Source organism: Hippopotamus amphibius, chromosome 9, assembly GCF_030028045.1.
Source record: "Hippopotamus amphibius kiboko isolate mHipAmp2 chromosome 9, mHipAmp2.hap2, whole genome shotgun sequence".
Classification (NCBI taxonomy): Eukaryota; Metazoa; Chordata; class Mammalia; order Artiodactyla; family Hippopotamidae; genus Hippopotamus; species Hippopotamus amphibius.
The window spans coordinates 106,049,884-106,064,175 of NC_080194.1; the positions used below are offsets into that span (position 1 = coordinate 106,049,884).

Genomic DNA, 14,292 nt, shown 5'->3' on the forward strand with positions numbered 1-14,292 from the left:
CCATGTCCATTCCACTAGCAAGTTCAGATGATACTTGACACATAGATCTTGGCTCCGGTCCCATCTCTTCAGCTTCCACTGCTGTCTACCAGTACCCTCCAATATGAACAGGATGCTCCAGATTTCCACTCCTGCCCCCTGCAATCCCATCCCCACCCAGCAGTTAGAACGATCTTGTAAAAACATAAATCCCTTGCTCACAACCTTTCAATGGCTTCTAATTACACTGAGAATCAATTCGAAGCTCCTCTCCATAGCCTGCAAGGCCCCTGCATGATCTGGCCCCTGCCTGCCATCTCTGACCTCGTCTCCAGTTCTCAAAATGTTTCAGCCACACGGGGTCCTCTTCCCATTCCTGGAACATCTCCAGCGCTCAGAGGCTTAGCAATTGCTGTTCTCTCTCCTCAGGATGCTCTTCTCCCAGCCTGGCCAGCTCCATGCAGGTCATGTTCAGTCACCTCCACACAAAGGCAGTCTGGCCACCTTATTCAAGGCGGGTCTTTTTCCCCATCTCCTGTTCCTCCAGCCCCGCCCCACCCAGCCTCGTATTCTCCATCACAGCACCCTGTTTATTTCCTTCCTAGTCCTTAGCACGACTTGATTTGTGACTGTCTTTTTTTTCTGTCGTGCCCGTTATTATATCTCGAGCACCTGATTCATAGCAGGCAATTAAGCCTATAGTATTCAGTCACTGTTAGACTGAATTAATAAGCTAATCAGCCAGCTATCTAGTCTAGAAGAGGAAGAGCTTGTCTGACAGAAAGGCAAATTATTCTGGTTCATTTGGGAAAGAAAACTGGTGACGAGATGAAAAGTCCAGCTCATCTTTCAATTAAGCGTGCCCAAGAAGAGGCAGAATGGAGGAAGAGACATGAGGACCAGCGGAGCCGGGAAAGGCATTAGCATGATGTTTTCCCTGTTCATTTCTTCATCCTTGACTGCAGGAAAAGCATCGCCGCCCCCAGATCCCAAGCTAGGCTTCTCTTGCCAGTTCCTGAACAGCAGTCAGAGGGCAAGTTCAGGGTTGTGCTAACCTCCCGGTTTCCTTGTTCCGTTTGAAAAGCCTCATATGTTTATTCTATAATAAATGACTTATTAAATCCTAGGAGACAGGCCCTGGGGCTGATTTCCTGGAATGTTAAATTCCAGTAGCTTAGGAAAGCAGCAGAGCCTGTTACTGTTGGCTGCAGCCCAGAAAGCAGGGGACGTGTGGTCAGGTAATTCTACTTCCCTTCATTTTTTTAAGCTTATGGAAGCATCTCCCGTTGAGTGGCCACCTCACCTTCTCTTCCACAGACACGGCAGCTGAGGCCCCAGTGTCCTTGAATTCGGGGAAAGCAGCAGTGATGTCACAGGGACAGTCCTAACCTTGGGGTCTGAAGGGCTATCATGAGATCCCGGGGCTTTCGTTCATTGGGCTGAGCTGGAGAAAATTCTGTGCTGCAGAGAGAGAGGGTGCTGAGATCCCAGACCCTCTTTCGTCTCAGAAAATAGGTCTGCTGCTCTCAGTTCTGTTGACCTTCAATGTTTAGATTCAAAATGGTGACTTGAAGATGAGAAAAAATTGGGGTTTCTTTATTCCCATATTCATGCAAGATTAGGACACAGTATGAATGGTTTTTCTCCAACCAATATTGCTGAGTAACTCCTTCGTGCCTGGTACTATTTTTTTTTTTTTAATTTATTTATGTATTTATTTTTGCTTTCCTGGTGCTGTTTTAAACCTAGCTCAGCAGGGCCCAGTCTCTGCCTTCTAGAAGCTTATAGTCTAGTCTCATATAAGGGGAATTCACTCAAGAGAGATCTACCTTAGTAATTAAGTTCCCTTCGAAGCCTCTTTGTATGGTTAGTTGGTTTATCCTCAGAGACATTTATTTTAATATTACTCTAAGCCAAACAGTCCTGGGAAGATACATCTGCCAAACAATAGCATATATTCTACAGTGATGCAGAAATTAATTTTTTGGACTCTCTGCTCTTCCAAAGGATTTTGCAGTTTGAATTACTCTTTCCTCACCCCCCATCAGTGAGGACTGGCTGTAGTCTCTCCCTGCAGCATCATAATTGCATCCTAGCACCATGAAGGCCATCTCCTTGGCAGCCTGTGCCCAGGGGCTGGGCAGGCAGTAGGAAAGCGGGGTGTCCCCTCCCCAGGGCTGCTGAAGGCCCCCAGCAGCCCTCGGCCTCTCTCCACCCCTAGGTTGAAAGATCTGTTCTACCGCTCCAGCAACCTTCAGTACTTCAAGCGACTCATTCAGATCCCCCAGCTACCAGAGGTAAGTGTGCCCGGCCACACTCAGGTTGCTGCTGAGTCCAGGAGGCTGTCTTAGAGACTGGTAGGTGGGCAGGGTCTGAGGATGCGTCTTCCCTCCTCAGAACCCACCCAACTTCCTACGAGCCTCCGCCCTGTCAGAGCACATCAGCCCCGTGGTGGTGATCCCAGCTGAGGCCTCGTCCCCCGACAGCGAGCCAGTCTTAGAGAAGGATGACCTCATGGACATGGATGCCTCCCAGCAGGTGAGGACCACTTAGGAGGAAGCTCAGCCCTTCCCGTTGGCTGCAGGGTCAAGGGGGGTGGGTGGGAGGACGCTGGCCAAGTTCAGCGGCCTTCTGACCCAAGCACTGATCTAGACTGATCACACTGCCCTGCGGTCCCTAGGAGGAGCCTTAAGTGGATTTGAACCAGATTAAGAAAGCATCCGTTCCTGTGTGTCGCTTGTGAGACCCACGCAGACCTCTCTGGGGCTCTAACCTTGTCCTTACTCCTTTCTGGTCTCCACAGAATTCATTTGACAGCAAGTTTGATGACATCTTCGGCAGCTCCTCCAGCAGCGATCCCTTCAATTTCAACAGTCAGAACGGCGTGAACAAGGACGAGAAGTGAGTCCGGTGCAGAAGCTAAGTTAAGCCATGATCTCACTCGCCACACCCAACCAAAGAGGAATTCTTGGGCTTCTTAGATACGTCTTGACTTTCGAATACCGGCCCCTTTAAAATCCCAGAGGAAAATCCAATGAGGCTGAAATACCCATGCACCTGTGGGTGACAGATTAGTATCTGGAAACACTGACAGTCTTAGAGTATAACTTACAGGATTTCAAAAATTGTTCCCAAATTAACATCGGCTTTTAACCTCCTCCCTGGCCTCCCAGCTTGCGTTGGAAAGGAAAGGGATAGAAGCACAGTGGGAGCAAACTTGCTCTCTTTCTGTTTCCAGGGATCACTTAATTGATCAGCTGTATGGAGAGATCAGTGGGCTGAAAGCACAGCTGGAAAACATGAAGACTGAGGTACGAATTGGGCTCTGATCTGCCTCTGGGCTTCGCGGGAACATAACAGCTTTTAATACTAAATTTGCTTCGCATCGACCCTTGCTGGGCCACATCTTAAGGGGGAGTTAATTAGCAGAAATGCCGAAGCCAGAGAGGACCAGGTAGTTCTGTGTTTCCAGTGCACTTACCCTTGAGAGCGGCATTTAAGCCACGCTCCAGGGGCCCTGTGATACTTGGAGATAGTTGTGACCACCAGCTCGCTGTGAAGCTGTGCAGAGACCGATTCTTCTCACTTGGTGATGAGAAGGTTTAACGTGTAGCTCTGCTGGCTGTTTGCAGTGTCTGGTGCTGAGGCTTTACCCTGGGAAAGGCAGACATCCTCTCCTTCCTCATTCCAGCTGGTCCATCACTGCTCCCAGGCCCCCCTAACAGGACCAGAGCTCCCCTGCCGCCATCCCGTTGTTGTTGGGTGGGTGGCTCGTAGTGACCAGAAGGCCCCACTCTTGCGAGGCCTCGGGAATGGGCTTGTTAGGAAAACCGAGGTGTTGACACCACTGGCGCCGGAGACGGCGCAGGTGGGCCCCGCTCGGCCGCGCTGCACTCATCCCCGCGCCCTCCCGCAGAGCCAGCGGGCGGTGCTGCAGCTGAAGGGCCGCGTCAGCGAGCTGGAGGCCGAGCTGGCCGAGCAGCAGCACCTGCGGCAGCAGGCGGCCGACGAGAGCGAGTTCCTCCGGGCCGAGCTGGACGAGCTCAAGAAGAAGCGAGAGGACACGGAGAAGGCTCAGCGGAGCCTGACGGAGATCGAGAGTGAGGGGCTGTCCCTGGAGTGGACGTGAGGGTGGGGCTGGGGGCCGGGGGCGGGGCCCAGCGAGACCCCGGGTGAAGGCCGAGGCCGGGCGCCGGGGGGGCCCCTCCGGCCTCGCCTCTGCCCAGGGGGCTGTTGTGAATGCCAGTGTCACCAGTCAGAAGGGTGGGTGGCATCTGGCAGGTAGCGAGCCCCACGTGAGGCCCAGCTGGGAACACGGAGATGGGGATACAGAGAATGACAGAGAGAGAGAGCCTAAGAAAATTCGCGGCATAAAAGCCCAAAACACTGATAAAGTCAATGCCGAGCTGAAATGCTCACGTGGCATGAATCAGTGAAGGGATTTGAATCAGGTGAATTCTTCATTACAGCAGACTTCCCAGAGGACTTTACTGAAGTAGGGGTTTTGAGGGAGAAGGAGGTGTATGTGCTCATGAAAAGGAGGGACGATCTTCTAGGGGCTCTGGCTCATTGGAAGGAGGGCCGAGGGTCCCCGCTGGTGTAAACCCCTCACCTTGGTCCTTGACAATACAGGGAAAGCCCAAGCCAATGAGCAGCGCTACAGCAAGCTAAAGGAGAAGTACAGTGAGCTGGTGCAGAACCACGCCGACCTGCTACGGAAGGTAGGGCCCTCCACCCCCTCGGCGTGCGCAGGCCCTACTGCACCGGGGAGACGGCGACTCGGGCCGCTTGGCTTCTCCAGAGCCGGCACCCCCACCATTTCTTGAAAACCACAGCTCCCTGGCCTCTGGTATCTTGAGCTCCACCTTACATGCCAGCTCCACTTGCATTATCTCCCGTCTTTATCATTTTTACAAATAATTGAACGTCAAGCATCTGAAGGTGACAGCTTCCCTCTGGGTGGGAAAGTGATGTCTGTGTCCGACTCTAGGGCATTCACAGTCTGAATGCCGTCATTTGTTCTAGAAGGAAGGTGGCCTTTCAGCCGGAGATAAGCCAGTTCGAGACACTGTTCTTCTCTTACAGAATGCAGAGGTGACCAAACAGGTGTCGGTGGCCAGACAAGCCCAGGTGGATTTGGAACGAGAGAAAAAAGAGCTAGAGGATTCTTTCCAACGCATAAGTGACCAGACCCAGCGGAAGGTGAGTAGAAGGAAAAGGGGGAAAATGAGGAGGGGTCCGTCTGGGATGGAGGTGGGCCTTGAACACTGCACAGACTGAAAGACCTTGTCTTCTGCTCCACGAGCAGGCCTGTGGGGTAGAGCCCTGTAGGATGGGGACAAGGGACCATACGGGACAGGACATGGTTAGCCACATGTAAGGGGTCAGAGGCATGACGTGATGAAGGGTCTGAAGTTGAGTGGGGCTCATCAGCAAGGGCGAGTCTTGAGGTTTTGAAATGAAGGCAGGTAGATGTCAGAGAGGAGCAGCATTTACAAAGCTCACAGCCAGGAGAACCCGCATGAGTTGGGGTGAGGTTGGCAGCAGGTCCGGTTGGAGTGAGAGACGTTGGGCGGATAAAACAGAATGCCTTACGCTTAGAGTGGTGGCTTTCCTGCTTTCCTGTGACCCAAAGTAAAAAATACATCTCATGGAAATCAGAGTTTCACAGAGCAATAGTCATCCTCATTATGCGAATACGTGCGAGTTTTTTGTTTTGTTTTTGGCTCTGTTTATTGCATTTAAAAAAAAACGTTAGCGGTGAAGTCTCACTTAAGGGTCACAACCCACCTTTTGAAAAACACCACTTAGAAATCAAAGAAGGGGAGCTGTTTCAAGATGGTGAGATGGGGTGAGTCAGCAATATACCTACCAGGTGCTGGGATGCCTGAACCGAAGAGCCGGCTCTGCGTTCAGTACTGTCAGGGGCTCAAGCATGACATTTGGGAAATGCCCCCTAAAACTATCCCCCTTGACATTTCCTGAAGCTGGAAGAAAAACTGGGGGTATTTTCTGAGCACTCACCTTCCCCCTGCTTTTTATCAGGGTAAAACTTGCTTCTATATAAAAGAGTGTACAAATCTCACATTTATATCTTGGGAATTTTTACACTTGAAACTACCACTCAGATCAGAGTGCTCCTGTTTTTCTTCTCTTCCAGACTCAAGAACAGACAGAAGTTCTGGAGAGTTTGAAGCAAGAACTTGCCACCAGCAAACAGGAACTCCAGATTGTCCAAGGCAGCCTGGAAAGTTCTGCCCAGGTGAGCATCACCTGTCTTTCCCTTCCTCACTCTTTCCCCCTCTGGCTTTGGTACTGCTGTCACCCGGCATCCGTCACCAGCAGCACATGGCCCACCTGACCCCATCTGGGATCAGTGTGTACTCAGGAATATAGTGGCAGGTTCCTTGTGGCCTAGTGGTGGGTTTGGACCTCTGGGAAGGGGACAGTTTAATTCTCGCAGCAACTCCCTCTTCCCACGTGGCCACCATCACAGTCAGAAGCAAAATGGACCGCCCAGATCGCCGAGCTGGAGAAGGAACGGGGCAGCCTGGTGAATGCCGTGGCTTGTCGGGAGGAGGAACTGTCTGCTCTTCGGGAACAGCTGGAATACACCCAGCTCAAACTGTCCAGCGCACAGGCAAGTACCGGGCACCCGCTGGGGCTGACTGGCGCCAGGCTCACACCTGTGGGCCTCAGCAGTGTATTCATGGAGGCAGGGGGGCTGTGAAAGGGCTCTGGCGCCTTTGGCTGGATTTTGAAGGCGAATATTCTGAAGGGTAGCTCCTAATGCCGGCGTGCCCTGTGCCGCACACAGAGCGGACGAGAAGGGATGCTCCTGGCACTCTCTCCCCAAGGGTGGAGGAGGGGCTGCCGTGGTCCATCCCCGTAGCCACCTGTGCTCGGTGCCACACACCTGTGGACAAACTTAAAGGCTTTTTCTCTGTGTCAAGGTAACTGGCTTGGGCTTCATTAGCAACAACGTGAGCTAAGGTGCCAGGAACCCCAGCTCTGTCACAGGTAGATGCTGCTTGAAGGCTCATTGGAGGGTCTGTGGCCAACTCTCAGTTCCCTGGACCATCTCTAGGAATCTATATGCCGGCTCGCGAAGGACCAACGAAAAATGCTCCTGGCGGAGTCAAGGAGGGCTGCTGAGCAGGTGGTGCAGGAGGCCCTGAGGCAGTTTGAGGAGCCCACTCTCTTCAGCTGCTCCGGATCTGCAGGTGCCCTTCCGCTTGCCTGGCTTGCAAGTGCCGGATCCTTACAGCCCGATGCTCTTCAGTGTTGGCCTCGAATCCCCTGTGACCCTGATCTTAGGGATTCCCAGCCCGGCTGCATGTCAGGATCACCTGGGGATGCCCAGGGCCCCCTGACCCTAAGATCTGTTCAGTCTGCAGCTCTGCAGGATAGGGCCTGGACAGTAGTATTTTCTAAGCCCCCAACCCCCACCCACCCCCAGGTGTGATAACTACTGCGTTAGTCGTGGATCACGCTAATGAAATGCCTCCTGGGAGCTGAGGCCTGATAACAATTTTAAATGCCGGGAGGGGGAGGAACAGACAGGCCTGTGTGTCTCTAAGGAGAACAGTCTGGTCTGAATCAAGAGATGGCTGCTGTGAGCTTTAAATCTAGACAGGGAGGCATCATCCTTAAGCACGGAGGGGCAGAAACAAAACCTCCACAGGGTCACAGGCGTGAGCAAGGGCCAACTCTCCCAGCCCCAGCGTCCCAAGGGCGTGCGGTGGAGTCAGAGGAGCCCCCCATGATGAGAGGAGGGCCTTGGTGGAGAGCACCCAGGCCCGGAGGATTTGTGAAGTCGTGGATGTAGCCATGAACAGATCTCATTACAGCTTATCTTTCAGCAGAGGGGACTTGTTGGCAAAGTCCTGAGAGGTCCTGTTGAGGACAAGGCAGACGGGAGGAAACAGCTGATGGGTGATTTTTATTATGAACTAGAAAGGTCTCGATCTGGTGAAGTATTTCAGGAAGGACTGTGATATCTTGTTCAGCGGGGAACCCATTTGTAAGGAAACCCAACAGTTACAAATGAAGGAGTGCACTGGGTACCTCGTTTGCTTCAAAAACGCCAGGACACGGGGCAGCTGTGGGAGGAGTCTGCAGGAGATGGTATGAGCTGGGTTTTGAAGGAAGAGGAGATATGAAGCCATGGAAAGGAAGAGGAGTGGGGAAAAATTAATCATAAAAACAGCCGACATTTACCAAGTGCTTGCTATGTGCCAGGCACGATTCTACGCGCTTTACGTGCCTTGGCCCCAGCGGTCCTCACGGTGATGCCGGGAGGTGGTACTGTTATTCCCCCTTTGTCAGATGAGGAAGCAGGACCACGTGGCCTGAGAACACAGACAGTAGTGGTAGAGCCAGGAGCTACACCACCTGCGTAGCGAGACGTGAGAGCCCGTACTTTAACCCCTATGCAATTTGGTCTCCGTGGACGAGCGCACAGAGGCACAGCGGTGGGAATGACCACATTGCGGGCAGAGCGTGAGTGTAGATTAGCCTCACGGAGCCAGAGGTCTGAGCTCAAGAGTAATGAGAGTCCAAGGGCCTTGAAAGACTTAACAGGAAGGCCTGGATTTGATGTAGCGGGCAGTGATGGGACACGAGGGGCAAAAGCTAGGGCGTGATACGTTTGCCATGGTCCTTGGCTAAGGGACCAGATAGGCTCAGAAGCACAGCCTTTGAAGCTTCAGTAAGAGAATCACGTACCAGCATAGCCAATGATCTCTCCTCCTGCCTCCCTCTTAGGGCAGCTCCTGCAGGACGGGGGCCCCCCACTAGGAAGGCCACCCATCGGGCAGCTTAACTAACGGGGATGAAGCGAACTGTGACCACTCTGGGTTTGACTTTGCTCTGTCCTCCCTCTCACAGACCACCTGCTCTGCAAGGTCAGGTCCGTTTCCAGCTGCATCGAGCAACTGGAAAACTACTGGAGCCAGTATCTGGCCTGCCCAGAAGGTAAGAGAGTTGAAGGATAGGGTCTGTCGCTAGCGCCAGCTGGGCCGTGTTCAGAAATGCTGGAACATGGTGATGGCAACCGGTTCCTATGTACCCAGAAAGGAGTGTGTGTGTCTGACTAGCAAAGCGGGGAGGAAGGAGGTATGAAAGTGGCTCCCCTCCAGCCAGACTGAGAAAGTTTCCTTTAAACTCCCGGCAGATATCAGTGGCCTTCTCCACTCAGTAACACTCCTGGCCCACTTGACCAGTGACACCATCGTTCACGGCAGCACCACCTGCCTTAGAGCCCCACCGGAGCCTGCCGACTGTGAGTACCAGGGGGAGGGGCCGCCACCTAAGCACGAGGAGTAGGGGACCTTTAAAAGTCTCTGTCACCTTGCCTCTGCAGCTCTGACTGAGGCCTGTAAGCAGTATGGCAGGGAGACCCTCACCTATCTGTCTTTCCTGGAAGAAGAAGGAATTGTTGAGAATGCCGACAGCACAGCCATGAGGAGCTGCCTCACCAGGATCACAGCCATTGGCGAGGTAACATCAGTATTATCCGTGGGAAGGTTGTTTTTGGTGTGCCTGCTGGGGATTTCTTTGGGGATCAGTGATGCTCTAAGCCCGTTCTTTCTGCACTTTAAACTTGATTCTAGAAAGTGGGAGTTAGAACCGTAAAACCTGACCCCCTGAATGACTTTCGAGTTTTATTTAATTCACCGGCTGTGAATTGAGAGCCTTCTGTGATCGTCACTGTGCTAAGCGGTGTCAGAGGAGGATGAGCACAGTTTTCCTGTTTCCAAGGGTTTTTATCTGGTTGAGCAGGTAACACCTGAAACGCAGAGAATATGTTTATTCACTCAGTAAAGGTGTAGTGACTATGTGCTATGTACAGGGAATTTGGGCTAGGGGTAGTTCTGGAAGGATGAATAAGGCATGGTCTCCCTGGGGAAGGAAAATAAGGGAATCGACATTTCTGTACAGTGTGATAGAGATCTATTTAAGGAGTACAGTGTAAGGCAGCTTCTAACTCCTAAAATAGGGGCACTGATAAATTCAGAGAAGGAAGAGACCAGGACCAGTGTTCATATCCTCATCATCTCTCATTTGAACGTGCCGCATGGTGTGTGGGATCTTAGTTCCACCACCAGGAATCAAACCCGTGCCCTCGGCAGTGAAAGCGCAGAATCCTAACCACTGGACAGCCAGGGAATTCCCTCATTTGAACTCAGAACAGCCTTCTGACTTCTTTGTCCTCTGACTTCTTTGTCCTCTGCTCTCTTCCAAAAGCAGAGATTTGATTATGATTCTTCTGGTTCAAAAACAAAAAGCAGGACTTCCTAGGTGGCGCAGTGGTTAAGAATCCGCCTGACAATGCAGAGGTCACGGGTTCGATCCCAGCTCCAGGAAGATCCCACATGCCACGGAGCAACTAAGCCCGTGTGCCAAAAAAAAAAAAACAAAAAAAAAAAAAACAAAAAGCAAATTATGTGATGTGACATACAAGGGCCTTCATGATCTGGCCCTTATTCACCTTTCTGGGCCCCTCTCACCACTCCCCTTACAGTGTTGGTGGCTAGCTCTGTGATATACCTGCTTGCCTGTCTATTTCCCCCCAGTGAGTCCTCAGAGGTAGAGCCCATACCTTCTTCATATTGTGTCTCTGGTCCCTGGCATAATACTGGCAGGTGGTTAATACCCAGCAAATGTTTAATTAATTGAGTATGCAGATGAGAGAGAGCAAAACAGACAAAAAGAGTGATCAGATGGAGAAGGAAGGCTCACAGTGGGGAGCAGTGGACAGTGAGATAGAGAACCTGGACTATGTGGATGAAGGAAAACTATGGAGAACAGGGAATTGCTAACGTTTCTTTCTAGAGGATGACGTGGTCATGGTGATATTTTGATGTTATTAAATCAGTGATGGTGGCCTTGGCAGCCTTACCGTGGCCTGCCTTGTGTTGGAGATAGAGCATCTCCCCCAGTGTCGTGTGGCAGTGGGGCCAGCAGCAGGGCTGACAAGCTGTTTAGAGACTCTTCCCAGCACAGGACATGGAAGATGCTAAGTACAATTTGAAAAAGTAACTTTAAATTGAATCTGAACTGGCTAAAAACTAAGGAAATTCTCAGAATCAGAAACCAAAGGGTGCTGGAGCCAGTGTTTGTCCATCTCTGGTGACCTACAGCCTAGATTTTAATGGACCACACATGTAGAGAAGAACAAGAAACAAAACCTAGGCCCAAGTAGGATAGAAGAGTGGAATAGAGAGCCTTTGTCCCCAAAAAGGAACTCTGAAGGGTCATACCTTGGGTGAATGGGGGAAAAAGCCTACCCTACAAGGAAGATCTTGTTTCAACCTTGCTTCTAGGAGAAGGAAACACAGCTGCTTAGAGAATTCGTAACCCTAAGACACCTTTCCATGGGTTCAGGATCCAAATCTCATACTACCTGTGTGGCCTAAAAACCCCAAGTGGAAGATTAAGTTTAAAGTAGTTAGGTTGTTAGGGGCCCAGGTACCTAGCAGAAGCTGATCCAAATTATCTCTGAAGGAATATATTTTGAATCTAAACCCAAGAAATGTAAGTTCACAGATGTGTTTTACATGTTAAAGAACTTTTTCAAAGGTGGTAAAAGTGTGACAGAGGAATTAGATCTTTTCAGAAGTAACCTGATATATTTGAAAAAGAACCATAGAACTTCTAGAAATGAAAAACATAATCCTTGAAAGTAATAACTTAGTGTACAGATTTAATAGTAGATTAAAACAAAGCTGAAGAAAGAATTAGTGAACTGGATGACAGAGCAGAAGGAATTATACAGAATGTGGTACCAATTGTATAAGTTGGAATATAGAGGTTATATATATAATACTCAGAGTTTCCAAAGAAGATAATAGAAAAACTATGCCCATTCCTCCTCCTTAAGTAACATATTGTTAGTTCTATGTATCATATTTGTCTTCTACAACTTGCTTTTTCCAGCATTCTGTATGAGATTCATCCATGCAGATATGTTCATTTTTGGCTGCTCTGTAGTATTCCGTTGTGTGAACATAGTTCAATTTATATATCTCTTCTCTTGTTGATGGACATTTTGGGTTATTTCCATTTTGGGGCTGTTATGAATGTATCACTATCATCATTCTTGTACATGAATCTCCTCATGCACACATGTAAGAGTTTCTCTAGGATATAAACCTAGGAATAGAATTATTCAGTTATGGGATGAATCTCACACACAGAATGCTAAGTGAAAAAGTGAATTATAGAAAAATACTTGCAGTATGATTCCTTTTAAGTAAAGACCAAAACATGCAGACTTAACACTATGTTGTTTAAGGATACATTAATAGGGAGTTTAAAACAAACAGTGAAAAAAGACATGGTAAGCATTCTTCTGAATTCTGTTTATCTTGAGGTGGGGAGTAGGGAGGAAGGGAGGTGGAATCAGGGCAGGATACAAAGGAGATTTCGAAGGTGTTAATGATGTTTCTTAAGCTCTTAAGTTTGGGTGTTGGCTGACATGGGTCATTGTTCATATTCTTTACCCATTCGTATCTATTTTATACTCGTGTGTATAACACATAATATTTCTAAAGATCACAGGCTTTGCCATTAGGCCTGAGTTCAGATCCCTGCTTCTCCATTTATTAGCAGTTACTGTGATCAAGACATTTGAGCTCTCTGAGCCTTGGCTTCCCATCTATAGGACAGAAGTAGTAACTGTCTCATATGATTGCTCTGGAAGCAAAATTAAATAAGAGGCAGACTGTTTGGAAGACCTCATCCACATTTGAAGATATCTCTAAAGTACCTCCCAAACAGCAGATATAATCAACGCCGCACAGTGGTGGGGTCAGGGTCTGAGCGGCTGCAACTGAATGGCCTTGTGGGGTGCAGCAGGGATGGTCTTCTGGAAGGAGGTGGGTTCTGAGTGAGAGCAGAGGCGGGAGGAGCATGGGGTTACAAAGCTCACATGATAGAGAATTCCAGACAAGCCCCTCCACGGCTTGCAGAAGTGTGTTATGTGGTGGGGCCCTCTTACCTTCTGCAGTCATGTAGGGGTTACCAGTCTGCCACCGGAGGGTAGAGAGGAGGTCAGAGGGTCATTTTCACCTTCATGATGCTGTTCACAGGAGCTCCTGCCCAGGGGCCTGGACATCAAACAGGAGGAACTGGGGGACTTGGTGGACAAGGAGATGGCCACTACTTCCGCTGCCATTGAAACCGCTACGGCCAGAATAGAGGTATGGAAGTCTCTGCAGGATCGCCTAAAGTGATACCATGCGAATACCATTCAGCAACATTGCCTGCTGGATATATCTTAGTCGTTTTCTGCAGAGCCCCCATAAAACCAAAACCCGAACCCCCTGGGATCTCTGAGGTACAGAAAATGGAAAGTTCTTGCCAAGGGAAGGTGAGCAGTTTCCTTAAGGATCACATACTTTGGTGTCGGACCATCCTATGTTCAAGTTCCAGACTGACTGCTTGCTAAGTTGTGTGACTTTCCAATAAGTTATGTTAATCTCGCTGAGATTCAGATTCCGTTTCTATATGATGGCGATGATAACAGTGCCTTCCTCAGGCGGGGTTGTAATAATTCAGTGAGATGGTGCACATGTATCTCAGTGCCAGGCACTCAGTAAATCGCTGGTCACTGTTGTCTCAGGGAAAAGCTGAGTGGGCACCATTGGAAAGGTCACGTATTATTCCTTTGATGGAAGACTCAGACCACTCGCCTTGGTGTGCTCCCTGCCTCGAGGACCTGGTAGCAGCTGCCCCCATTTGCACGGTGCTGTAGTTCTCAGAGTTCTGTGCACATCAGCCCAGGTGCCAAAATGTCAAGACAGACTGTAGTGCCAGCTGCCTCTCACTGAATAGATCTGAATAGGTCTGGGTTCTTCTCCTGACTCTCACAAGGACATGGGTGGGCACTTCTAGGTTTCTCGGCCACTGCAGGATGTTGGAGCTAACGTGTAGCAGGACACCAGTAGGTTCTCAGTACGTGTGTTGTATTGAGAAACTGCTTCTTTTTTAATAGGAGATGCTCAGCAAATCCCGAGCTGGAGACACAGGAGTTAAATTGGAGGTGAACGAAAGGTCAGTCTGGTGAATGTGGTGGCACCTGTGATCAGGATCCATCTTTCCTGCACTGGATCCTACTGATTAAAATAGAGCATTCGGGGACTTCTCTGGGGCTTGGGACTCCGTGCTCCCAATGTAGGGGGCCTGGGTTCAATCACTGGTCAGGGAACTAGATCTCACATACATGTCCCAACTAAGAGTTTGTGTGCCACAACTAAGGAGCTGGTGAGCCACAACTAAGGAACCCACCTCCCACAATTAAGACCTGGT

The 14,292-nt window shown here is 50.0% G+C and overlaps 1 protein-coding gene across 5 annotated transcripts in view; it reads left to right on the forward strand.

Annotated features, from left to right (window-relative positions):
- HIP1 (huntingtin interacting protein 1) overlaps nucleotides 1-14,292 on the forward strand; it is a 156,746-nt gene that overhangs the window by 122,837 nt on the left and 19,617 nt on the right. For all 5 annotated transcript variants that reach the window (XM_057748230.1, XM_057748233.1, XM_057748232.1 and 2 more), the window contains 15 exons: nucleotides 2,201-2,276; nucleotides 2,377-2,517; nucleotides 2,783-2,880; nucleotides 3,218-3,290; nucleotides 3,896-4,079; nucleotides 4,612-4,700; nucleotides 5,065-5,181; nucleotides 6,140-6,241; nucleotides 6,476-6,619; nucleotides 7,067-7,202; nucleotides 8,869-8,955; nucleotides 9,155-9,262; nucleotides 9,344-9,480; nucleotides 13,074-13,184; nucleotides 13,979-14,037. In XM_057748230.1, the coding sequence (XP_057604213.1) occupies nucleotides 2,201-2,276; nucleotides 2,377-2,517; nucleotides 2,783-2,880; nucleotides 3,218-3,290; nucleotides 3,896-4,079; nucleotides 4,612-4,700; nucleotides 5,065-5,181; nucleotides 6,140-6,241; nucleotides 6,476-6,619; nucleotides 7,067-7,202; nucleotides 8,869-8,955; nucleotides 9,155-9,262; nucleotides 9,344-9,480; nucleotides 13,074-13,184; nucleotides 13,979-14,037 (1,662 nt within the window). The remainder of the gene's footprint in view (nucleotides 1-2,200; nucleotides 2,277-2,376; nucleotides 2,518-2,782; nucleotides 2,881-3,217; nucleotides 3,291-3,895; nucleotides 4,080-4,611; nucleotides 4,701-5,064; nucleotides 5,182-6,139; nucleotides 6,242-6,475; nucleotides 6,620-7,066; nucleotides 7,203-8,868; nucleotides 8,956-9,154; nucleotides 9,263-9,343; nucleotides 9,481-13,073; nucleotides 13,185-13,978; nucleotides 14,038-14,292) is intronic.